This window comes from Erithacus rubecula (assembly GCF_903797595.1).
Source record: "Erithacus rubecula genome assembly, chromosome: Z".
Lineage (NCBI taxonomy): Eukaryota > Metazoa > Chordata > Aves > Passeriformes > Muscicapidae > Erithacus > Erithacus rubecula.
The window spans coordinates 14,376,339-14,403,367 of NC_136661.1; the positions used below are offsets into that span (position 1 = coordinate 14,376,339).

Consider the following 27,029-nt stretch of genomic DNA (forward strand, 5'->3'; position numbering starts at 1 on the left):
AAATTCTTTGCTGTGAGGCTGCTGAGGTACTGGAACAGGTTGCCTAGAGAAGCTGTGGATGCCCATTCCTGGTAGTGTCAAGGCCATGTTGGGTGGAGGAATGAGAAATCCAGTCTAGTGGGAAGTGTCCTGCATGTGGCAGGGGGATTGGAGCTAGATGATCTTTAGAGTATCTTCCAACCCAAACTCTGATTTTTTCTCTCAGCTCCCACCTACATGTAAGAGTGAAATAATTCTCTGCCATTTGATATGAAGCCACATTCCCACTTTCACATTTTACTCTAGATCTATTTAACAACAGTAAAGAAGGAGTAGGAGGAGAGAAATAAATACAGTGCTACTATGAAGACAGAATTAAGACATACTGGAAGACATAATGGTGCCTCATGCAGGTGCTTAATATGTCCCCAGATGCAGCTGTCTGGGGAAATATGACAGCAGTCTGCCTGGGAAAAGGTTCTCAGCATCAGTATAGGCCTGGAATGTATCCGGTAACAAAAATATGCCCTGTTGCATTTGAAGTGTCTTGCTGAGAAGTCGAATTGCTCAGCTGGAATAGAGAGTTGGTGGGTTTTTTTTTTTGGGGGGGGTGGGGGGGCAGGGGGAAGGGGTGGGAGGGACAGGGAAGAAACTGTTTGGTTTCTAAGACTATATGTTTCACCACTCTGTTGGGTTTTCTTTCTTCAATACTCAATTATGCTCCAGATTCTCCAAGGCAGAATGTCTTTTTCCAGTCATGTAACTGTTCATGTAACTATATTTAAGCGTGGAGCCTCACTGTTTGATAACTCTACTTCCCTCATTTAAACAGATTATGTAGCATCTTTATCTGTAAAATTCATTGTTCTGAAATGTTCCAAGTGCCATTTTTGGTGAGTGGAATGGAATAAAGGAATTTCAAGCACTTTGTGAGAAAATCAGACTACTTAGTCCATCTCTGCTAGCATGTCACATCTCTATTAGCAGTAGCGTTGCCTGCTAATAGTGTCTGCTTTAAAGAGATTCTCATGGTTTTCTGGAAGATCAAGGATAATAATGGCAATGTAAGTGAAGCTGTGTTGGCTTGCAAAGGGGTATGCAGGGTTTTTTGCTTGAGTTGACAATAAAGTCAGGCCAGTAAAATCTCCAAAGTGGATTGATACACAGACAAATAACAGCCTGGGCAACTGTTTGATAACCTCATGGGGTCAGCTCCTGTCCTGTCACCTCTCCTCCTGGCATGGTGCTTATTAAATACAGCACAGCTTGGTCAGGCTAGGCAGAGTGAAGAGAGTTTACTCAGTCCTTGAGGAAGGCTTTAAGTTCCTTGCTCTGGGTTTATTGTTGCTGTGGTTACAGACACTTGAGCTGGGAAGAATGAAAGGAGTTCAGGTATGTTCATGTGAACTCTTATGACATGCATATCTAAATGCATATCCTTTAGAAGGAGAACTTTAATCACAATAGGCATGTCTTCATTTGCGGGTTGCATTGTGTTGGATGAGTTTTTTCTGTGAAAATGTCAGATTTGATTGTAAAGGTTAAAGAAAAGAGGGGTACAACAAGAAATGCAGGACTAAAATTTTCTGTAACACTGTGTATCTTCTACCCCATGGAGGAAAAGATAGTGAAGTGTATGCATGGCTGTGTTAGCTGGTCAGGAGTGGGTAGACAAGATCAGAATCTTTTGTTTGGAGAAGGCTACAAAGTCTTATGTAAGTGAATGCTGAGTACCTATTAGCTATTTGAGCATGTGGTTTTATTTTCCCTTTATTTTGTTGATGTCTTAAAACTCTGCTACCCTTTGGAGAATGCTGAAAAAGCACCAAAGAGAGAAGAAGCAAGAAAGGACTACATTCTTGATGCCTATTTCCATGGCATGAAGTTGTTGCTGAAGAAGAAGGAGAACATCTTGGGCAGAACTGGGCATGAAAGAGTTTTTGTTTGGGTAACAACACTGTGAGGTGAAGTCTTTGTCATCTCCTCCATCCAGAATTTTGTTGCACACATTTTCTGTGTTTGCTATTTGTCCTGCACAGCTTCAGCTCATTATTAGAAGGGACTGAAGACTGTAACTTGTCCTAGCAAAAAATCTCTCTAAGATGTTTCAGGTAAGTCCTTATAAGATCTTACCATTTTGTTTATCTAACTGTTCTGATCAGTGTCTTCCTCATTCCAAAGGGAAACAACGAGTGTCCTTCCCACTGAGGGTGGCATATGATACTCTCTCTCTCCAGATTAAAACAGATCCATGACTGCTCCAGCATTTTCTTTGTGACTGCCACTAAAATTTTGCAGCATGCCATCTGAATGTGCACTGGAAGGTGGTGAGTTTTTGTGACTTTTTGAGTGTTTGTGACTATAAGAGGTTGGGGATGTAACTGCAGGCTTGCACAATGCATCCTTTCATAAAGGAAAGCCATTGGGTGTCCACATTTCTGCATCATCAGAAAAGATAGATTATGCCTTTTGCAACACTGCTAGAAAAACAAATACATGAGTGGAGAATTTTGTTATTGTTTGTTGGGGCACATTTTTTGTTTTGTTTTGGTTGGGGCTTGTTTGTTTGTTTTATTTTGTTTATTCTTTCTGCTTAATTTCAAAAGCCTAATTTAAAATGTAGTCTTACACATATGAGGGACCACAGAAGTGTCATTAGCTATGAAATACAATAACAATTTCTGTTTGATTGATTAGTATTTAGCTTATGCAATTTCTTTTTCAGGAATTGTCTCACAGGCATATTGCCAGTGAAGATGCTCAGTTTCAATATCAACCTGTTTGTGTGGGGAACACAACCATGACAAGACAGTTCAAACTACATGCCACACAATTAAAAATTAGTTGAAATTCCCAGCCTATTTTTCATAGCATTTTCTCCAAAACTTAATCTTAATTAGCAAGTTCTTACACTTAATAAACTGGTCACTTCTAAATTTATTTGAACCATAATTGTAAAAGAGGCAGTATTTATTTTAATACATTTGAAACATATCTTGCCTTTGGCTCCTTTTCTAAGTGTCTTGAACAGCATACCTGTCTCAACTATTTTCCCATGGCTTACCTTTCCTTGAGCATTAGTAGATGTATCTTCAGTTTCAAAGTAACTTCCTAATCTCTGGCCTGTTTACTAAGCACAGGTGACATAATTGTCATGGGGAGAATGGGAACAATACAATTTTCTTTGTCTAAAATCAGATGGGGACTCCAGCTGAGCATAACTCTAACATATTCCCAGAAATGTGTTAAATATCACTTTCCCTTGAATATCCATTTCTTTACTTTTAGTTTCCTGCTTTTCTTCCCAATCCCATCTGCAGAATGTTTTTATAAAAATAAATAAAAAATAAATAAATAAATAAATAAAAATCCATTAAAGGATTAGGTTTCCACAATACATTGTTAGGTGCATGTAATGTGATCAAGAATCAATTTTAGAAAGTAACTTCTTGGTATGATTTCACTATAGTTTTGCATTTCTTGAGTAATGTCATATCATCATCAAGGCAGAATGGATTGTGGATTTGTTATAATTAATCATAAAGCTCCCTTTTCTGGTCTTTCACTTTTATTCATATGTCAGAGACTGGCAGAGAAAGGGAAGAGAAACTGCTTTACTGTTAGCAAGGTTATGCAATGTAGTGACTTTTATGGGATCCTTGTGGACTGGCATAACAAACATGAGAAGAAACAGGAGAAAAAAGTAGATGGTTGCTTTTTGAATAGAGAGAGGTGAGCTTTCAATGGCTTCCTCAGAAACTTTCTAGATTTCTGTTTCTCACTGTGATGCTCAGTTGCCTTACAAGTTACGTCCTGAGCCTTGTTGGTCTGAGTATGAAACAAAGTAACCCAAGGGCTTTGATTTGAAGGCCGGTTCTCTTTGCTTCGCCCAGATGTACCATCTTTGTAATGCATTCTCACAGCAAAATGTCTGCAATCTGGCAAAATTAGAAGCTTTTGCATGGACACTGAACACAGCAGAGAGAGAACTCTTTGACAGCATCCCTGTCCCTCCAGTTCAAGGAACATGGCAGCCCATGAATTTCTAGAGTGTGATGATTCACTAGTGAAGAAACAGGAAAATTATATGAGAGAGAGAGCTATTTATACATCTCTCTGTCACCACATGCTTCTTGGATAAAGAGTCTGTCTCTTTCATGTTCAAAGTGCAAACTTGCAGCTACTCAAGCCTACACCAAAGATCTTATTTTTCCTTACCCTTGCAGATGTTGTGCAGCACATGGCATGTGGGGATGACAAGACAGCTACGTCTTCATTAGCACCAAAGAGTTTCCGTAGGTTGTATTGGTTTATCTTTGCTTGCCTCATTAACTCACTTGTGTCTAAAAGCCCAAAACAAACTTTTAATCAGGTAAAATCCTCCTTGATTGTTCTGATTTGGAGATGGTATAACATGTACTAGTGGCTTATTGTCATTGATCTTCTTAAGCTCCAAGCACACACACATTGGTGTGGGATTGCACCACAACATGCACCTCTCAGCTTGGCCAACAAGCAACAGTGCAGGGTGTTCTCCAAAGCTGGCAATCACTTATTTGTTGACCTTTGTTTGTTGATGTTTTTTTGTGTTTTTTGTTAGTTGGTTTGTTTCTTTTTTTAATACATGTTAGAATCCTATTGGAGTAATGGAATTCCTACTCTCTAAAAGGAACTTATGTTTCCAGACATGTTTATGCACTCAGTACATAGATAAGACTGTGATTATAGCATGCTGTTCTGGCCCAGGGACAACAAACATGTCCCACAGTCCTCCAGCATCCTAAAAAATTGCTACTTCCTTTAGCTTTGTCTGTGTGAGTTCCTACAGGATAAAACTTCTGTTCCTGTCACTGTCAGTAACACATACAGGTAAAATTTGACTTACAAAAGATTTAAAACAGTTGGCAGATAGCATCTGAATTAGAATTCTCAGCTGTGAAAAGCTGTAAGATGTAGGTTGCAGAACAGCCACTGTCCAGCTCTTTTTCCATATACAATTTTCAGACGTGGGGTGGACTAAAATAAAAAAAATGCTGATGCAAGGATGATTTTTGGGAACAGACTGGCCAGGTGTGCTTTGGTTTTTCTCATTATGTTCAATCAGGCTTCTTTGGCCTGACTGCAATGCACTTTTTGTGGGTGATTTAATTTTCCTTCCTGGTATAGATTGAGTTGCAATCAGCCTGCATTCAAGCAATACACTCTGAGGAGGTGAGTCACTACCAGTTTTCATTTGAGAAGCCCAGTGAGTATATGATAAAGTGTATCATATAATGTGTGTGTGTACGTATTCTAAGTTTATTTGTATATACAGTATATTCTACATGTGTTGTATTATATACATTATGCAGAAAGTTTAAAATATATGCATACATAGCAGAATATATATATTACATATGTATATTATGCATGTATGATACAATGATACTGCTTCTATTAAACATCTACTTTAATGATATTTTTCATACACTTAATATTATTTCTTATACTTTTGCAATAGTAATTTTTCACCCTACTTTTGTGGCACCTTCTTTATTCCTGCCTAGAATCAATCTCAGGTACAAAACAATTTTCTATGGGCCTAATGATTTTAATACTGTTACTTGAGATAGATGGGTTTACATAGAAGCTTCTCTATCTGAATATCATATTTGCAAGAGGTCATCAAATTCACTGTTATTCAAATGTTAAATCTGGAACCCAACATGTAGGTCAACACAACTATTGAAACAGGCTGACTTAATAGTGGAGTACCCGTGGTGTGTTTGTAGTGCCAAGAAGCCACGCAAACCCAGCAGTGATTACTCACTTCTGTACAGCCACCTGCAATGTTTGTCCCCTGATGGAGGGGGAAATGTCCCTGCAAAACTCAGCTCATCCAGAGAGATATGAGCAGGACTGAGTCATCTTCTCACCTTGTCCCACAGAAAAACTGATGATACATGTCTGAGGAAGAATTCCTTTGTGGTGTAGAAACTGCTCCTGGAAAGTCACTGCAAGCATTACACAAGGGGCCATCCATGGTGTTCTGGAAGAGACCTAGGTAGAAAAATTATCAGAAAGCTTCAGCTAAATGAAAGGCACTATTCTGGCTCAGAGGATTAGGAGAAGAAGCAATATTTTCTGCAACAAGCAGTAAGAAAATTCTGAAAGTAACTCAAACTAAAAATTAGAAGGGGCATAGAGACCCTCTTTTTGCCAGTCCAGCTGCCCAACACAGTGCTGTGACAGCTGTGGGAGACTGGGCACCTGCAGCAGAACCTGCCTCAGACAGATTTGACACTTGTGACTCAGAACACTGATACAAGTGCACAGGCAAACCAGGTGTTCTCCAGAAAAGCAAAGCTTGCAAACAAAATTTGGGTTACCCTTGCATCTCTTTAAGATTGTTGTGCAGATATCTGTTGGGGTTCTTATTACCTCGTACTGTGTCAGCAAAAGCACCTAACACCATTGCTGGATTAGAAAGTGACTCCTGTGGTTCTTCTGCTGATCACCTATTGAAGGCTTCAAATACAGCCCCTAGAGAGTACTTATCTCTGAAAGACTCTTAAAGAATATGAGCTACTTGGAATCTAGTAAGGTAAAAAAATAAGGTAAAGCACTGACTATCACTATTTATGGTAAGCACAGTTCTTCATTCATTATTCACCAGTAGTTATGTCTTTAGCATCTTGTAAAGTCCATTGGGCTGTCTGCAGAGTCTATGTTTACCTCTTGTCCTGTTCTTGGATGAAGCATATAGGGAACTTAAAAGATTACTTAAATTTACAGTAAATATCATGTGCAGCTCTCACATGCTAAGAACTCAGAAAACCAGTCTGCTGCTAGCTCCCTCTTTTACAATGTAAATGTCTCTGACTTGCCGTGTGTCTCGGTTTTCTTTGTGTGTTTAGGGCACAGCTGTCTCCTTTATGCTGCTTTTTTCCTGATACATGTTAATGATTTACCTGCCCTGAACAGGTCAACCATTATTTATGTCCTCTCCCATTATTTCTGTCCTCACAGACTTGCTTGATGGTTCAAATTACCTTTGCTCCTGAAGTGCATGGAAAGCAAGGACTTTTTTTTATGGGCTCTGATGAAAGAAAAGCTGTTGATGCCAACACAGTTGGCATCAAGTGTGTTAGAGCTGTTAGTTTGCATCTGGTTATTGTTTTCTGGCTTGCTTTTATTTTTTGCATGAATGACAACAGCTGTGTATTTTTGAAGCCTACAAGTAACCTACTTTTTACTGCTATGCACCCCAGTGTCTGTTTCTTAGCCAAAGCAGCCCTATCACGCATGCCAAAACAGATTTTGCAACACAGGAGGAATATTAGTTGCTGGCTAAGCCACATCCCTCTGGACAAAGTCAAGACCTACTACTCTTGAGGTTCCCAAGTACTCTGCCTGAGCAGGAATGTGGTGGCTCCTAAGGTCTGGTTGTGGTTTTTCTTGCCCAGTATTTCAGGCAAAAATATAGGGGGCTTGAACCAAGAAATAATAATTAAAAAAAAGGTTCTAACTTCTGAGTGCTGAAGGAAAAGGTGATTATTTAATTTCGTTATGTGATTTTCCCCTCCTAGGTGAGACATACCATATTGCTCAATGGTTTATCATATTTTGACATATCCCTTTTGGCCAAACCCAATGATCTTATTAAGACGCTCTTTCAAAAGCCCAGAGATTTCATCATCTGTCATAATCCTAACAATTCCATAGAAGCATAAAGCAAATCCTAAAGGACAAGATCCTCCTCCTAATCCCCACCCTAATCAATCATTCAGTGTTATGGAGCTTTTATGGCATCTGTGCTACAAGCTATGTTTTCCACATCTGTTTGTCAGCCTCTCATAATGTTTCGACACTTTTAGCAAGCTTTTGTGCTGGTTCTGCCTCTTGTTATCACAAACTTCAGGTTTGAGCTTTGAGCTTCTTGCTGTCCTCCAACTCAGAGATTCCTTATTCGTCTCTGCATTGACATTGACCATGTATTCACTTTACAGCATTAGCTCACAAACCATTAATCTTGTGCATTTCTGTACATCATCAAATGAGTTAGCATCTTTTCTTCAATTTGCCTTCATATCCTCTCCCTACTCCTTGCTTTTGCAGCATCTTTCGATTCAAGCAATCATGTCCATGCTAACCATCTCAAAAAGCTGTAATTTCTAGCATTTGTGGGCTAAAGTGATAGACTAACTGAAATGGAGCACCTGTTTACACACTAGAAATTTCCAGTTACCTCACTTTGCGCCCCATACTTCTCTAGATGGGAGTCACTGAAGACAGTTATTGTCATCCTGAACATTCTGAACATTGTCATCCTGAGTACTACATTTTTTGGGGGTGGGAGTGTTCCTAAAGCAGAGAGCCAAAGCTGACTGGTTTTGGGGTTTTTTTTGTTTTTTTTTTTTTAAATTTACATTTTCCTGGTGTTGCCTTGAGTGACACTTAGTTGCCACGGATCCCAAAGCTGCCACATCAGTTTTCCCTCCTCCATGCTAGTGAGATCGAGATCTAGGAGAATCTGGAGAGCTCCTCAACACAACAACAGTGGGTATCACAACAGTTAAAAAACAGTTGTCACAGGACCACCAAACAGTTTAGGTTGGAAGGGACCATGAAGAGCACCTATTCCCAACCACCTTGCCATGTGTAAGGACACCTTTCCCTCGACTGGCTTTTTCAGAAGCCCTCTCCAGCTTGGCTTGGAGCACTGCCAGGGATGGGACATCCACAGTTTCTCTAGACAACCTGTGCCAGTGCCTCCCCACCCTCACAATGGAGAACTTATTCCTAATACCCAATATGAACCTACCCTCTTCCAGTTTAAAGCCATTTCCCCTTGTCATATCACTCACTACACGCCTTTGTTAAAAGTCGCTTGCCATCTCTCCTACAGCCCCCTTGAGGCGCTAAAAGTTACTCTAAGATCTCCTTGAAGACTTCAGCCCGAACAGCCCCAACTCGCTCTGCCTTTGCTCACAGAGGAGATGCTCCAGCCCTCGGATTGCCCTTGCGGCCTCCTCTGAACTCGCTCACAAAGGTTCCCAGCCCTTAGCCCTGACCCCCGCTCAGAATCGTGCGGGGCGCTGCCGGAGGCGCTGCGGGCGGCTCGGGGCGGTTCGGGGGGCGGCCCGTGTCGGTCCGGGGCGGTTCGGGGACGGTCTGGGGCGGTTCGGGGGGCGGTTCGGGGCGGTGCCGGGGCGGTCCGGCCCGCCCCTCCCGCGCCCTCGGCGGGCGGCGCGGAGCCGCCGCGCAGTTGCCGCCCGGCGGAGCGGGAGCAGGTGCGGAGCGCTGCTGCCACGTGCGCGGGTCCGGCGGGAGCGGAGAGCGGGGATCCGGGGAAGAGGAGCCTTCGGCGTTCTTCCGCACGGTCTGTCCCGCGCTGGGGCGCGCAGGGCTGGGCGGGACGGATGGGGCGCGGGCTGCCTCCTCCCCACCTTCCTTTCAAACTCCCCGGTTGCTCCCGCGTACCTCTTCTCTCTTCCGCAAACCCCTGGCTGTGCCGCCCTGAGCTTTTTTCCTTCCCACCTTCTTCCTCTGGCTGCACCTGTATCCCTGGTCCCTCTCTCTATTTGCACCCTCCTGTGCTATACTTCCACACTCTCAGGTGTTGTCCTGTGGTGCATCCTACTCCAACTCCACCGAATGTACTTCACCCTGTAGTGCCTCCAAGCTTGCTATCTGTGCCCTACACCACACCTTGTCTGTGCCCCCAAACCCTTTGGCTGTGTCTGGAACTAAGCAATACTTGTTCTTCCAAACCCTCTGCCTGTGCCCCACACCTCCCGGTGCCTGTCTCTCAAGGGCCTGTGGCTATGTCTCACATGAACAGAGCTCACCTTCCTGTCCTGAGGAGCAAGTTACAATCGTGGTATGTGCATGGCCCCACTGCATCAGGGACCTTACTGTTGAAAAATGCTCTTCTCTTCCCACACCTTTTTCTCCCAAAGAGTGGTCCCATGCATCAGGAAGATGAGGTTTCTTTCTGTTCAAGGGTGAAGGTTGGAGAAAGTCGGGGAAGAGGTGTGGCCCATGTGCTTAAGATGCTGATATTAAAATGTAGGGCTGGAGGGGTGATGTCTAGCCAGGGGTTGTCTGGCAGGCTGGAAGGGTGGCTGTCTGGCTTGCTGCCTTCCTCATCTTTGGAGACCTTTGCTGCCATGTGGGATAGATCCATCCTTAAGGAGTAGCCACATCGCCGCTGAAGCCAAGAGCAAGGTCAGTGCCAGCTTGAGGGGTGTTGATGAGGCTACACTGGAGCAGGCTTGTCCTTTACAACTGTAGCTGTCATATATATTGTTACAGAATTGTAAATTTGTGGATACTTATTTTGTAAATACTTTCTGAATTGAGGCTTTGGTTGGGTCTTGGGTGTTGCTGTCACCAAGACACAATAGTGTGATGCTTGGAAAGTCATAGTGAGGCTGCAAACCAGCTCTTACTGACTTTTTTTTCTTTGCTTGAATAAGAAGTCAAGGTATGTTAATAAATGCTGTTCAGATAAACCAGAAAACTTACAGTCATGTGTGGATACTCTCTTCCTTACTTCATTGTAATTCAGTTCTCCCCAGTCCCGTGTGTAGGTCTGTACTGAACACTGACATGTGGGAGAAGTTTCAACAAGTTTTTCTGGTTGTTGGGAGCAGCCTGGGAATAGCATGCTGCTTGATTTATTCTGCTGCTCAACACTTGGGGTGCTGCCCAGGACGCACTCAGGCTCTGAACAACCTGGTCTAGTGAAAGCTGTCCCTGGACATGGCAGGAGTTGGGAACTAGGTGATCTTTCCAACCCAGGCCATTCTATCATTCTTTGAAATTCTTCCTAGGCATCACCTCTATTGAAAATACTAGGAATAATGCAACGTTATGGTATTTCAGTATAACATGTGATCTTTCCATTAAGTATTTATTGGTAGAGCAAGACAGGTTCTGGTGCAGGAAGCAATATTCATGGAATGTGTTGGGAAAGATGCCACAGCATTAGTCAAGTAAGACAAGCCAAATAGGATTTAACTCATTATGAAGCTCACCAAATACCATGAAATACCTATGAACTAGTTGTGTATCAGTAAAAGAGCTAATCAGGGATGGTTCTGTATCCTGACTTGGTGGCTTTTGCTGAGTGTGCACCCCTTGCCTCTCTCTGTCCTTCCTGGCTTTGTTTCTCTCTGCTGCAATAAACTGGTAATCTTTTTTTTCCTCCCTGCTGTGGACTTCTGCTCTTCCTCTTGAAGCTGCTTCTGCCCAATGTGTCTGGGTTAATGCTTGTCTTATCTCTTCCTCTGGCCTGCCCATATCTGGTTGCCTAACACACAAATTTCTGGAGGTGTGGGCAGATGCAGAGCGAGGCAGAAGCAGAAGCACTGCATGGGCTGGGCATGGGAGGCATGTGTGGGGTGAGGGAAGTGGGAGGATGTCACCTCTGTGCCATGATCAGGGGCAGGAGGTGGAAGGGAGCCAGGACCCCTTTCTGGATCTTCATTAGCTGCTTGTGAAATCATGTTTATTGTGTTCTGAATCTAACTTGGCAGACTTCATGCGGCATCTCTCCCTTCTGATGACTGCCTCAGCATGGCTGTCAGAGGCTGCTGCCCCGTAATTTTCCTGGTGGAGGCTGGTGTGAGCTCCCTCGTCTGCTCCAGCTAAAATAAGATGGGTTGGTTATCAGTTATGGGTTTGGACCAACTGTGTTGTTTTGTCTGAAGTGGATCAAGGACAATTTGCTAAATATGAATAGTAGAACTCTAGTATATAGGCAAGTATGAATAGATGGAATGTTGACCTCTTCAGTGACACAGCATACTTTATACAAATAATATTGTAGCCCAGCACTCATATTCACTTCAGGCTAATGGATGTTTGAAACTTTAAGCTGCTTCTCAAAGTCTGGGTAGCTGGAAAGAAAGAAATACTTGTTCCTCTCACTATTCCTCTGTTCCTCACTGCAGCTCCTCACTATTCTGGTTTCCTTTATGAAGTCACAGCATGTGACACACACAGGCAGTGTTTTTATCAGTTTCTCATTGCCCAAGTATTAGATTCAAGAAATGGCAGACTTAGTTATGCTTTTCTCTTTGCAGTTTATCGACTGTTAACTTCAAACAGCAGTTTTGGTAGGCCTTTCTGAGTACTTAAGGGGGACTTGGTCTGTGCTTGAAAGCTGCACTGAAAGCTGTGATTACTCTGCACTGTTGCACGGTGCTAGGGAGCAAGTCCCATGTGCTTGCCCAGGGATCTTGCCCAGTACTGAGGCTGAGTGCTGCATGTAGAGGGCAGATGCAGCCTGAATGGTGGAAATGAAACCTTTTACTTCCCAAAAATATGAGATTATTAGAATAAAGGAATTAACAAAACAAGTAGTTAATTTTGTAAACCTGACTGTACTTTTTTTAAAGCAGTTTCTTTTAAATGATATTGCTAAAGCTAGAGGGTCATGCAGTAGTTTTAGTGCCTGTTGTCACATTTCCAGTTTGCCAAAACTTTGGCAAAGTTATCAGTCGTGTAGCAGTTAAGAATTTTTTTCTATGTATGTGGCATTTAGTTGAAATCCAAGAAGTAAAATGTTAAGTACATGAGTTTACACTAATGATAGACACCAGAATAACTCAGATGTCTCTTATCTTTGTCTTTATTTTCAGTGTTTAATGCTGACTATTGACATGGGAATAATGAATAGTTGGTTGTTTTTGGTTTTTGGTCAGTTTTTTCTATTTTTACTGAATTCACCAAGTAAAATACTTTCAACATGTCTGTCAGTTTGTCTTTTTTTCCTCTGTGTGTACTTCTGTCATTTTTGTTCTGTCTGCTTATGATGGCTACACACAGCAATTTATCATTGAACATGTTGCTGGAGAATACCTGTAAATGGTTCATGAATGGAGTAATATGAGATGGATACACAGCTTAGAGAACTACAGACTTAAATGTCTTTAAGTGTTATCTTGATTCTTGATGAGAGTCTGAGGAATTGAATTTCAGTAGCATTTAAAATCCTGAGGTAGAGCACAAATCTCCTAAAAAAACCTGCTTGTAAAGCCTATCCAGCCCAAAGCAAACTCTGGCTTCCACCTGCAAAGAGGCACATATGTCACAAGGAGGACAAATACAGGTGTCAGTAAACTCCATGAACCATTTTATTTGCTAGGAGCAATAGTATTCAGATTGCCCTTTTTAACTGTGCCAGGGTAATAGCAGCAAATATTGACCCTTATCTCCACTCCACTTGTGACACCTACTTAGGCTGATGTTTCACCAACATTTCCATTATTCCTCCTATTCTATTATGCTTTTCTGTGCATGTGCTTCTTGTGTCGTTTTTCTTTTGTGTTGGAGTATTTGTTGGTGAAAGCTGGTACTAAGAAGTACTGAGGAAACAGTCTAGGTTAAAAAATACCCTTTCTTTTTCTGGGAGGCTTGCTCTCCTGTGCTGGGTCTGTTTCTCAAGCTGTTTTATTGTGCAGCCAGAAAAATGGTTGTTCCAGCAGAATTCAAGGGTGACATAGGAGCAGGTATGAGTAATGGGGAGAGAGGTTGATTAAAATTACATTGCTACTATTAAAAGTGCTCTTATAATTGCCAGCTTACCCTGTAAACAGCCAGACTTGCTCTGCTTGAGCAGGCTGTGCTAAAGAGAAGCTGCTTGTAGCAGCTTTATGAATTCCTACATGCTGCCTGCCTGTGTTTAATTGTATTGTGAATTCTTTGTAGTTTGGATTATGTTTTATATTGATATGGGCCTTGCACACTGGGCTCTGTGCCTGAAGCCTCTATTCAAAGACTTTTTTTTTTTTTTTTTTGAAGCAATGCCTCACTGAATGCATGTGAATGTGAGCGTAACTTTGTCTAGTGCACTGCAAAACCCTGTGCAAAGAAATAGGATGCACTGTGCAAAAAGCTGCTAAGTTTCAACAGGCATCTCATGGGCTGGAATTCAAGAGAATGCTCCTATCCCAGAGATAGCATTCAGGGTTTATGGCTATGCCTGAGATAAAAATATAGCTTACTCTATTCCTTTCATTCTTTGTTTTCTAACAAAAGAAGGGGACGACTCTTGCTGGAGTCTGACTCACAAAGATCAGTTTGTTGATTTGGAAATAATTTGCATTGTATCATCAGTCCTGAAATGACTTAAAGCAAAGTCACAAAAACCTGATTCAGTGGTTCTCTGTATGCTTTTAGAGTATGGGAATGGTTCCCATTGGTACTGTATTCTTTCTTTCAGGAAAGTCAGTTGAGATGGCACATACTTTTCTGTTTGTTTGTTTATGTTTTCACCTGATCTGCTAGGAAGTGCAAAATTTTTTCCGTTATTTTTCACAAAAATAAACTGGCTGAAGCCTTAAGATTATCAGGGTTGTTGGTCAGATGAGCTCATTTATTCTGTTAAGTAAATACTGCAGTATTTGTTTACCATATGGCATTATGAATAGGTGGGGTTGGGCACGTGGAAATGTCTGTAGTCAGTTCAGAGAAGTAGTAGCTGGCAATATTTCCTTTTGTACAGGTGAAAATTACTTGAATTCAGGTATATTGCAAGAGAATAGAGGGTTTTACAGTATTTGTATTCTTAACATCCACAACAGTCCCTTTTGTATTTGTTTAGATGTACAGTTGGAAAAATCCAGATTTAATACCTTCTTTATTAATCCTGTAGTCAGAATTCTAGCTTGTTTGCTCAGTGCTGAAGAAAAAAATTCATTCTTTAGTCTTTAGCTGTATAGAAGGGGTGTGACAAGCTTAATGAAATTATTATTGCTACTATTATTTTTAATTTGGAAGTGCTCTGTCCCCCTTTGTCTCTTGTGAACAAGAATTGTAGAATATAGTTGACCACAGCCAAGAGGATAATGAAGTCAACTCAAATGTTCACTGTCAACTGTAAAATGAAACCTTTCATAAAACTACTTGTAAGGTGAACTTCTCATTGCCTTGTTGCAACCACTCTCATTATTTCTGCTGTGCTGACAACATTGTCTCTGTAGCACCTGTTGTTCTGTAACAAGTCAAGTTAAGGAGTTTGCTTAAGTTTTTTTACATGAAAAAGAGAAAAACTATAAGGCAAGGCTGTAAATAGCCTCGTGCCATAGCTGTGATGTTCAGGAAGTTCACTCAGTTTAACTTCTAACTAGGAACATGGCAGATTTTAGAAAGAGAGGAGGGAATGTAAAATACAGGGGCCATTAGAATATCCTGTGCCTCTCTTCAACTAGTCCTTTAATGACTGCTTGAAATCTTATGGGATGAAGTGTTCTCTATTTGAATTTCAGATTATCCTGAAACTGCTTTTCATAAACTGAAGTGATCCACTTGGCCAGTTAGGGAAGCTTCTCAGAAAGTTGTGGAGAAAATGTTCCTGTGCATAGACTAGACCATGCTGAGTTCTGGTTTGCTCTGCAATTTTTCCCAGTTTTGAAATGAAGTTGCTACTTTGTTTTAAAACTGAACATCTCGTATACCCCATTTGAACTACATTTAAAAGTATGGAATGGAAAATTGCCTCTGGAGGTGTGGAAATTGTGCAATCTGGTGTTCTGGCTTTTATCCTGTAGAGACTTTACGCATATTGTTGTAAAGTGTGATATTTCATCAGCTGCTTTCATCCAAGGTGCTGAAGCATCAGACAAAACTTGATTGAAACTGGAAAGACTTTCTTGTGATAAGTGAGGGAGTCACTTCTACAGACTGTGAAACTGTATGACCTTGGCTCATTCTTTGAGATGAGTGCAGTGGGAAGAGATCCAGTCTTCCTTTCCAGTCAGTGGGATAGCATCACACTTCTTGGATATGGTCAGCTGGATGAACCTGCACCTGAATAATGTATGTATAAGACAAAGAATGTGTGTGAAAGCAAATAGTTTGGTTCAAGTGTGAGCAATAGAGTCATGCTGAAGTGAGGGAGAAGAAGAGTAGAAGCAAACCACATTTGCTTTTTGATGAGAGCTACAGTGTTGTTTTAGGTTCAGGAAGGGAGGTGTGGCCTGCTAATTTTGTGTATTCACTGGAGTATTGAACCAGTAACACTTTAGTTTTGCTTGCAGCTTTGCTGTGTTGACTGGTAGAAGATACGCCCATTTTTCCCTGGGATCTGAAAATCCATACAAAGAGTGAACCAAAGTCACTAACTGACCTTTTCTGCAAGGCATTGAAACCTGTATGTCAAAAATACTAAGACCTTGTTTGTTTACTTAAGTGCATATCTATAAGTAAGTCTGATTTTCTTCTGTATTGGAGACAGTGCAGTTTTCTTCTGTTATAATGCTGTGGCATGCTGAGTAGACTGTTAGACACTTGTCTGTTTCTAGTATACTGGTGTTTTAAAGGAACATTAGTATTAGGCTGAGTACTCTGCTGCTTGCCAAGCTTATTTGTTGCAAGTATTATTGTCTCCTGTGTTATTCTGATGTTGCACATCCATTGCCTAATGCACTTTGTTGATGGGATCTATCTTTTTTTTTTATTTTTTATTTTTGAAGCTATTTATGCTTGGCAATCTTTCAGGATCGAAAAGAGAAAAAAAAAAAAAAGTGCAGTCGCCTAGGCCAGACATAGCTGGTTCATCCCTACATGGACTGTTGTATTTTAGACTGCAGAGATGTCTTGTGGTCCTGGGTGGTCTCCAAATGCTTGGAAAGATGGTAAAAAGTACATTCTATTGTGGTAGTGGAAAATATTGATAGAAGATGAAAAATCCTTACTACATACCTGTGATTAAACCTGTGCATGGATGTGTTGTTTGATTCTGCTTCTCTGTGAAGTTACTGTTTGGTGTTCTGGGCTGCTGTTTAAACTCATGTCCTGCATAGTGCTGCTCATTGTGCTGTTTTTGAGCTTCCTGAAACTGCAAAATAATGAGCTTTTAGAAATCCCCATTAGCAAAGAAACTAAGGTCTAGATAACTAAATCTGGAGCAGAAGTATGCCTTCACAGCTGTGTATTGTCATTAAGGTATCTTTGCCCATAATATTTTAGCAAACAGAGTTTTGCAAACACCTGCATATTGTGTTCCTGAAATTTGATTGAAAAATTGATATATTTTTAAAGTTGGATTTTTGTATCTGGTTTAAAAAATCTTGATACTTTTGCTGATCAAGCCAGTGAATGTTTTTAGGTGATGGATAGTTTTGCTTTCATGCAAGCTGTTGAGGTTAGGCAGTCTTCTGAACACTGTCCATGCAACATTGTGTTGCCCACGCAACGTTTTTCTTTAGTCTCCATAGGCCATTGACTGTTCTGGGTCACTGGGTCTGGATGTTTCCTCACTCTAATGCTTATAGGCAACCATGAATATTCCTATTCTGTACTGTTTGTTGAGTTCTGGCCTCCAAGTCTGTTGCAAGAACCCTTTGAAAGTCAGGCACTTCCACAGTCCTTAGAAGAGTATCTGCATAGCAAGTTGAAAAGGGTATTTTTGGAACTGCTGCTAGCATGGGTGAAAGCAAAGGTGCTCCCATTCTTGTTCACCCCATGTGCCCAAGCTGTCAAACTGGATCTGCCTCCAATGGGTGAGTCATCTCAAAAGAAAGAGGTACTGGGGAAAGTTATAGGGCAAGTAGTGTAAGCAACATGCAAGATGGCCTGAGTGGCACCCAGAGCTTACTCAAATTTTGAACAGAATCAAATGGGGGTTTATAATGTACTAATTTCCATGCATTCATCTCTAGATTCAACATATAAGGACAATGCAAGTGGCTTTGACTTCAGGATGAGCCTGTGGGGTCACTACCTCCAGTTATCCCTAAACTTCAGATGCCTCTCTGCTGTACATTTCCATTCCTCCACCTCTTTGTGATTCCTCCATTGAGTATGGACTACACTAGAAACATCTGGCTTTTCCACTTCAGAAACTGTATTTCACTTTTTCCCTTCCACAATAACTTTCATCAGGCGTGATTACTTTTTTTTAAAGTGGAGATCTTCTTTGGGATGCAGAAACAAAAAAATGGAGTGCCAGGAGAAGTGGGCTTTGCTGCAGTATTTAGTTGTTGTGACTGAGAGGCCTGAGTCTCCAAACAATGGTATAACATGCCTTCGTGGGTTGCCTGGTGCTAATACTCATGAGTGTGTTTCATAGTGATTAACCAAACCTTTCATCATGCTGAAGAATGTTAATTTAAACAACAACAACCTACGTCCTGTATACCTTCCTGCATATTCCTCAGTGATTTGAAACTTCCAGCTGCAGCTGTATAAATTACCATCTCCGGACTGGAAAGATTTAGGATGTGGCAGTGTAGCTGCTTCCTGGAGTGCTCCAAAGAGTACATTTGCCAACGCTGGACTTGGGAGCAGCAGCTTTTTAAATGATACTGTCAGCATGCTTTCTTGGGTAGGAGGAGTGTTTGAGACTTTAGTTTAAAAAGCACTGAGCACATTTCCTTTAAAGTGGCTTTTGTCCCCCTGAGTTCTGCCTGTCGCCGCGCTGCTGCTGCCCGTGTCACACTTCCCAAAGCTCACGCTGTGCTGTGTGGGTCACTGCCAAAGGTGTAGCACAGCTGGTTCCTGCTCTCTTGGAAGAGCCTCCCAGGGAGGGTGCAGTTGCTGATGTTTACAATGCTCAGCAGCATGTCCACTGTGCTGCATGGTAGCTTAAAAAGAGGGGGGAGGGAAGGGAGGGTGTCAGTTCTAGGTCAGCTGCCTTTAAAATTTATGCCTGCCTACTGCAATGCAAGCAAAATAGGAGCAGAAGGAATGCATTATTTTGCTGCCTAGGATATCGGCCCAGGACCCAGAGGGTGGGTAGGTTGGGCAAGTGCAAGGCAGTGGGAAACAATGGCAGAGCAAATTAGCTGGCGTCAGCATGGGAGAGCGGTGTGGGAGCAGTTCAACTGCTGTAAATTGCTGCGTTAGAGGGTGAACAAAATAGTGTGTTGCAACTCTGCACGGGTGTTATCAGTGTTACTACTTACTAATATTCTGAACCCAGCAAGGTTAGAGCTGGTGCAATAAAAATTCCATAAAATGGCATTGATTTTGCAATGTTGTTTTGCCATGGTAACTACAGTGACAAGAGCTGAGTGTGTGCTATACACAAGATGTAACTGAAAAAACATCTCTTCCTTCAATAATTATGAATATTTCTCACTTCACTTGCTCACCTCTTCTTTCTTAATGTGAATATTGTGTTCTTAAGGCAATGATTAGCATTTTTTTCTAACTCCTCTTTATGTAAAACTCTTTTTTGATGTATTTTCATTTTACAAAGACAGTCCCATCTACCTGTCTTTGTGTACTGCAGGTGAAAATTATGCTCTAATTTTTTTTTGTAGTGCTGAATAGCAACTAGTATATTGCCATTGATACTTGTTTTTGACATGCCTTTGGAAATAAAAAAGCTTGTCTGCTTTTTTTTTTTTCTGTTGGCATTTGCTGGATTAGCAAGATGCTACCTATGTAACAAGTCCCGTTCCCTTTCATTTTAAGGAGTCTTCTCTGGAAGCCGAAGTCTATGTCAGCTGTTCTGTTTCTGTTTAGCTTCCATGGAGTGACCCCCACTGTGACAATTTAATTTATGTTGTTGTTCTACTAAGAGGTGAGTAAACACGAACCAAGCCCTTAGTAGCAAACTGTTCCTATTGTGATTAATGCACTGTATGAGAGCTTTATATTCAACTAACTCGTATGCATTAACTCTCAACATTGATTTAGGATAGACAATATGGTGGAGCCAACTCAGTGACTCAGCTTGCTGTTAAAGGAAGGGGACAGTCTCAGACATTAGATGTCCTTGATCCCTTTCATTCAAAGTATTTAGTTGGCACTTGCACTCCCTCTCTCTTTTTAGAGCTTACCTATAAACTGAGTGTTAAAAACGTGCTTCCTAGGCAGCTTAAAAACCCCAGTCTGTGCTATCTTTTGCATGCAGGTAAATAGCAGTCCTTACCCTTCTAATTCAGTACAGAGCCCTATATTCTGTTTTGCTTGGTTACTAATGATGTGTATACACTTTACACCACAGCTGTAAATAATTCTTACATATCCTTATCAGAACTGTCTCTACCATAGCTGTTTGTACAGGAAAAACAAACAGAATGGGTGAGAGCTCTGTGTGTTACAAAGATGTTGGCTTGTAGATGAATGAGCAGGGAGCACAGGGGGTATGAGTTAGCATGATTGTGCAGCACGGCTGAAAATACCAGATTGTGTTACTGCTTTCTAGCCCTTAGTTCCTGTTTTGTGAAAGTCTGTTTAAAGTGACCTAAAGCTTAGTTGATCTGGTCTTTAAAGAAAATTTGAAATTCTGCTTTCCTAGCTGCACAATAAGGTAAGGAGGAAAAAGGAGAGTCTAAGTTCTTTGGGGAAGGAAGATATTAACCTGGGTTGGATATGGCCCAGTTACTAAATCAATGCATTACCAAAGGCCTTTGATAAGGGTAATGATATACCATTATCAAGTGGAAGTGAGGTTGCATTAACAACCTTATTTTGAATTCTAAGTGAAAGTTGTCATGCTGTGTGCCACAGGAGTCACTGTGTATGCAGGTCTGGGTGACACTGTGACCTGGTGTCACTGAGCTGGAATCACTCTCAAAGGAGCCAAGTGTAACCTGTGCTCTGGGGCACCAAGGCAAGCTTCTGTTCTAAGGTGTGTGAGGAGTCACTGCAGCAGGGCAGGTAGGTGATACCAGGAAGCTGAAGGATGACTGACATTTAAGTGCTAAATAAAGAGCTTTTGTTAAAGGCAGGCAAGCATTGAAAATAAGTTAAAATATTAGGAATTTTTCCCTGCTTATGTTTTTGGTTTTATCTAAAACATTGAAAGTATAGGGAGAGAAAATTGGTGAAGATACAGTTGATGCTCAACTCCTAAGTGAAACTGAGAACTTTTTCAGGGATGTGCCCAGAGTCTCATTTAAACTGATAACTGGATTTAAACTGATAACTGGATTCAGACTTGTAAAGAAATTTCCTTCCAGGCTATGGTTGCAAGAGCTATTTAGACTTGATAAGTCTTTCTATGTGATGTAGGAGATTAGTCCCTAGGATCATTTCACATGCATCCCTGCAACCTCAGGTGATATATTTAAGATATTTAAGATACTGGTGATGACAGGTTTTTTCCTGCCTTACTGTATCACAATGTAATTTTTGTGGCTTCACATCTCATCTTGTAGAGTGTCCCTGGTGGATAGAGTGATGACTTTTAAAGGTGGAGCATGTGAAGTTCTTGACAAGGGATCTAGTACAGGATTGAGTAGGCGGGACTGGGTGATGATGTGGCTTCCCTACATTACTTCATTATCAGCTTAAAGGGATCTATGACAGGGCTGTTATTCCCACTTTTCTCCCTTCCTGTGGCATTTCAGTTTGTAAGTTTTAGTATTTCCTTTGCACAAGCCAGTTCAGTCTTTCAAGTCTGATTTGACTATGATATATTTCTTTTTCTTTCTCGAAGCCTGAGCTTTCATTTAGATTGTTGAACTGCTGTGGCTTTCCTGCAGCTGCCTGGGGCAGACCCAGTGGCAGTGATGCTGTGGGACTGGTCTGCACTGGGGGCCTTTCCCATTCAGACACTGGTGGTTGGTTCAGTGTATGTGATCCAGGAGAGTGGCCGTGTAATTCTGGCTGGGAGCTGGGTACAAAGCAGGGCTGTACTCCTGAAATTCTTCCCATAAGAAGGGGATTTTCCACATCTACTGTTACTGTCCAGCTTTGCTGTGAAGTCTTCAGTATCTGTTCTTTTAACAATTTACAGAAAGATGTGGAAGCAAATACAAACTGGTCTTTATTTTACACAGCAGCAGAGTGGGAAGTCAGTTTCCCAGACAGAAAACCAGTGTGAAGTGTGGTTGAAATGAAGCCTGTTTTCACTAGTTCTGCTGATTAGAGTACTTTAGTCCCATAAGTGAATAACAAGTTTGATACCAGTTTAAAAAGCAAAGGATGAAATAAAGGGGTGCTATGTAAAAAATTCAGTATGGGCAACCACTAAGTTTTAGATATTTTATTGGATAGTTGCAATGAGGAATTTTATAAGTTGATGTTCTAATAAAAGTTTTTAAGCATCAGTAATCTGTTTTTAGGATATCTACTCTCATCTATCAGAGGCAGTGTTTATAAGAATATTATCAAAAAGGAAATAGCCATCCAATTTTAAGCAGGATGTAGCAAACTTGCATGTGAGATGAATCTCTCAAAAACTGGGCTGGATGGTTGAGAGAAGGCATTAAATGGAAACAGTGACAGAAACTTCTGTCCGCAAAATTTTTAACAACAGGTGACACCCAGCTAAAGTTTAAAACTTTGTTGCAGAATACGGGTGAGTAATCTGTGTAATATAATAGGCAGTTTGTAGTTACTTGCCATGTGACATAAGGGGAGTGATGTAGTTAAAATAACTGCAATTATGTAACACACAGCCTTGGGAAATAGGAAGGGCAGAGCTGGTATTTCCCAGGTAAATCTTAAGATACCATCTGTGAAACGTCCTAATTTAATTACCTTCTGAACTTCAAGAGCAGAATTAACAACAGTATACAAAGTGATTCTGAAACATGAAAGTTTCATAATTGTGCCTGAATATGTAAGCTGGTATTACTGCCATTTCTTAAGCTATAATTTTGAAATCAGACCTGCATGGGTCAATGCTTGATGTAGGCTCCACCTCTTCCAGTGGGGTCTGCAGGGTGGGTGATCCTCCAGAACCACTGGGTCCCCAGCACTGTCTTAGCAGGCTAGGTGTGATATGCCAGAAACTTTGCTTTTGGGACCTGTCCTGGGTGGAAATTAGTCCACTGAATTCTGCACTGGATTTTCATAATCTCCAGACATTTTCTAAAGGATCACTGTCTGTCTGTCTGTCTTTTTAATAAGCTTTTTTCTATAATGTAAATTTTTAATGTTAAGTGTTTCAAGTTCACACTGAATTGAAAATTGCCTTTTGGAGTGACAGAGCTTGCATTAGAGTATTTCATTCTGTTGTGGGTTTTTTCCTTTTTTTTTGTGTGAATTTTTTTTTATTTTCTGGAGGGGGTGTTTGTGGTTTTTTAGGGGTTTTTTGTGAAGTTCTTTTGTATGCTTATTTTATTTAGTAGCCATTAACATTAAAAATTGTTGTACAATTACTATTTAAAAGCAAATCTTGATATCTGTTTTATTATTTAAAAACTATGTAGGGGGAATAAATGAGCATAAAGAATGGCAAATATTTTTCATGTGGGTTAAGCAAAGGAATGTGAGAAACTTCTTGTTCTCATTTAAAAATTAGAAATATTTGAGGTATATCAGTAATTCCAGTAACAAAATTTACTAATAGTTTTTTGAGCTAAGTGAACTGGAGCACTTGCAGCATCTTGTTTCCTCACCACTTCTCATCATCAGACATTCTCATATGGTTTGCTGTAGAATTTGTGGCATTTTTGTTGGTGTAAACAATCTTATCTGCTCTTGCCTCTCCAGTAAAGGTGGTGGTCCAACTTGGAGCTGGTTCTACCAAGCTGTGTGTCTTAGCTCAGCTGCAGTTAGTGGGCTTTGCCAGCTGTCTGCTGAGCTGCAGGCAACCAGAGCACAGCAGATTACTTTGCTCTTTATCACAAAGTTTTTCCTTCTTTGCCTCATTTATATCTTCTTTTTTTTTATAGTGCTGGTGGCACATTTTGTTAAAGATGTCTTCAGAAATTATGCTATTACACTGACTTGGGCTTAGGTGCACAGTATTATTTCCATTGACAAAAAGAAAATTTTTAGGGTTTATTTCTTTTGAAGAGCTGAATATCTTGCATACATTTTGAGGTGATTTTGACACTTATTTTCCAATTGCGTGTGTTTGAGAGGCCTTCCTCTGTTATTTGGAACTTTTCAAGCTGGGCAGACTACTTATATGACTACATTTTTGAGTTTGTGTATTATTTGCAATATATCATTCAAAATAATCCAGTTTCGAAAATGAGTCTGCTAGTGTTGCCTAATTTTAAGAGAGTTTGTTACAAACTGGAAAATCTATTGAGCATTTTTATGGCATTTTTAAATTTTGATGTAAGCAGAAAGGGGAAGATTGTAAAGAAAAGTGCTGATGTACTGATTCTGTAAGTACATTAGCAGATAGGTAAACCAAATGTATGTTTTTCTGACTCAACTATCTCTGTACAAATGCATAATGGGCAGATGAGTTTATAGGATGAAGAACTAAAACTGTGTATTTAACAAATGACCTTCTCTGGCTCCAAGTCTTTGACTCTTCAGGTGAACTCTTTCCAGTCTCACATTTAGAAAATAATTTCTGTAGCCTACAAAAAACATTTTGAAAGATTGCATTATGGTCAGAGCATTATCAGTTTACTTCTTAACAACACAGATTTACTATAAAAAAGCCCAGTATTTCAAAAATGTTTTGTTTTTCTCCTGATAAGCACAAGGTAGTTGTTTATCTGGTGTGTAGGCATGTGATTTCCTTTTTTTTTTTCCACTCTGCTATTAAGAAGAAGGCAGGCCTTGATCATATTATTTTCCAGTGTGTGTGAATGTGTGTGAGCTAAGTATAGCAAGGTAAGATGAAATATCCTCCATGCTGCCATTAACTCTCCTTTTGTAAGTAGTTAACAAAAAAATTATCCTGAGAGCCAAACATTGTCAACTATTGTTCACAGAAGTGGATTTAAGAAGGGAAACTTGGTAGCTAGTTAGAAAAATAGGTAAATTGTAAAGCACATTGAAAGTGAAATAGAAATGTCATATATAAAAATTGGTGTTAAATGTTTTAACTGTAGGAAAGTTCTGAACAACTCTGTCTTTCTTGCAGACATTATTTCTTAAAGTAATTGGAGTTAACTTACTGTATTTTGCTTATTTTTAGATTCAGATTAATTGATCAGTCACTATTGAGTGGTGAGGCTGGGGCTACTTTCTCTGTAAATCCTTCTCTCAAGTTATTGAACTCCAGAACTTTCAGAAGAAGTCTGGTAACTGTGGTGGAGTTTTATCTTGCTTGACTATGAACAGAAAAGAAATCTTGAAGGCTGAGACCCTCTGCTGCCTAAACTTTTGATGGCTGTTTTAAAGGAAGAGGACCTGTGGGTGCTGGAGTCAGGAGAGTGGGGCAAATCCCTCACCATCACTATGGCTAGGGCCAGTTTCACTATTTTCATCATCTGCCTTTCTACTACAACTAGAAGAAATCTATTGGAAATAGTCCAATTACAGATAAAAGTCTCACATTTGGCCTCAATGCCTAGCAGGTGTAAGAGTTGCTATTTAAACACTGACAACATGTTTGTCTGACTTCTGATGCAAAAATTAAAGTGAAGTTGAGAAGTCAAGTGGGTAAATGTAAAGAATTGTCTATTTGTGAGTTTGCAGTTGTTGAGTGACAACTGTAAGAGGACATAACAATCAACACCTCAAGCCCATTGTAGTGGGTTGACCCTGTCTGGGTGTCAGATGCCCACCAAAGCTTTTCTCTCACTCCCTCTTTGCAGCTGGACAGGGTCACAACAAAGGGTTAAGATAAGGATTGGGAATGGTCACTTGCCAAATATCATCACAGGCAGAATGGACTCGAATTAAAGGTAAAACTGAATTTATTACTAACTAAATCAGAGCATGATAATGAGAAGTAAAATAAGACCTGAACACACTTGCCCCCTCCACCTTTCCTCCTTCCCAGATCTGCCTCCTCCCCCCAGAGTGGTGCAGGGAGATGGAAAATGGAGGTTGTAGTCGGTTCATCATGTCCCTGCTGCTGCTCAGAGAGAGGAGTCTTTCCCCTGCTCCATGGGGTCTCCCCCATGGGAGACAGTTCTCTGTGACCTTCTCCAAGTCCATCCCATAAGCAACAGTTCTCCATGAGCTGCTGCAATATGGGTCAGTCTTCCATGGACTGCAGTCCTGCAGCCACAGCCTGCTCCAGTGTGCCCTTCTTTTTCCCTGGGTCACAGCCTCCTCTCAGCCATCCCCTGCCCTGGCCTGGGTCTCCTCCAGGGCTGCAGGGCACAGCTGCCTCACCATGGGCTGCACCAGGGGCTGCAGGGGAGCCTCAGCTCTGCCCCTGGAGCACCTCCTGTCCCTCCTGCTGCACTGACCTTGGTGTCTGCAGAGCTGTGTCTCTCATATTCTCACTCTGCTCTTCTCTGGCTGCGATTACAACTGCACAAACTTTGGGGTTTATTTTCTTCTCCATCTTAAATCTGTTATCACAGAGGCATTGCCTCCTTTTCTAATGGGCTGGGCCATAGCTGAGGTTCATGCATCTTTGGAGCCACCAGAGACTGGCTGTGCTGGACACTGAGGAAGCTTCTCATAGCCTCTCACAGACGTAGAGAGCCCCGCCTGTAGCCCCGCCACTACCAAAGCTTGCCTTTGCAAACCAAATACAAGGATATTTAATAGCAATTGATTTAATGCTAGAAGCCACACTGAATTTTCTGGATTTTTAAGATCATTTTTTGAAGCAGATTTCTTGTTTAACTTTAGTCTTGGTCAGCATGTTGAGCTAGCCAGTCTGAGTGCCAGTAATGTGAGGGTGGGAAAACTGAGTGGCAGTGAAATCACTACTTTTCTTCCCAAAGAACCAGTTAAATATAATATGATTATTTGTACTCAGTGAATATGTTTGTTGAAAAATTGGGCCATGCTCTGCACAAGGTTTCTGTGGGCTTTGGTAGAATTGTTTTAACCACTGCATGATGTACTTTCAGTTTGCCATGCCTTTTCTCTTAACAGACTGTTCTCATGTGTCTGAAATGGAAAGGATTCTGGATGAAAATGATAATTTATTTTAATTGGTCTAACAATTTAATACAATAGTTATTTATAAAGGAAACTTTTTTAATGGCTCCTCCCCAGAACCAGTTATGGCTGAATTGCTTGGCTGTCACAGTTGAGTACCCTGAAGTACCTGGTGTTCAGGACAGGGTTGGATTTACGTGTATTTGATATCATCCAGAGTTGGCTTATGGAGCAAGGTGACAATAATATTTATAATTTGCCTCCAACCATAAAATCCTTTCTCTCATGTGATTGCTAGCATTAAACACAAGAATGCTTCTCATGTTTCCACTAGTAAAGAAAGAGGATGCCCCCTACTTGTTTTGTCAGCACCTTTATCAGCATAGAGCTCTGAAGCAAAT

General features: G+C 41.0%; 1 protein-coding gene across 6 annotated transcripts in view; it reads left to right on the forward strand.

Moving 5' to 3' along the window:
• The first annotated feature begins 9,155 nt into the window (after nucleotides 1–9,155).
• Nucleotides 9,156–27,029, forward strand: part of ELOVL7 (ELOVL fatty acid elongase 7) — a 30,936-nt gene continuing 13,062 nt past the window's right edge. Inside the window, exons 1-2 of one of the 6 annotated variants that reach the window (XM_079330777.1) lie at nucleotides 9,287–9,340; nucleotides 19,441–19,498. Coding sequence is in view for 2 of the 6 variants with exons in the window: in XM_079330775.1 (XP_079186901.1) it covers nucleotides 24,949–24,974 (26 nt within the window). In the remaining 4 variants the exon portion in view is untranslated. Of the gene's footprint in view, nucleotides 9,341–19,440; nucleotides 19,499–24,933; nucleotides 24,975–25,113; nucleotides 25,140–26,842; nucleotides 26,865–27,029 lie in introns of those variants that run through there. The other 5 variants (XM_079330778.1, XM_079330776.1, XM_079330775.1 and 2 more) reach the window with 5 other exon arrangements.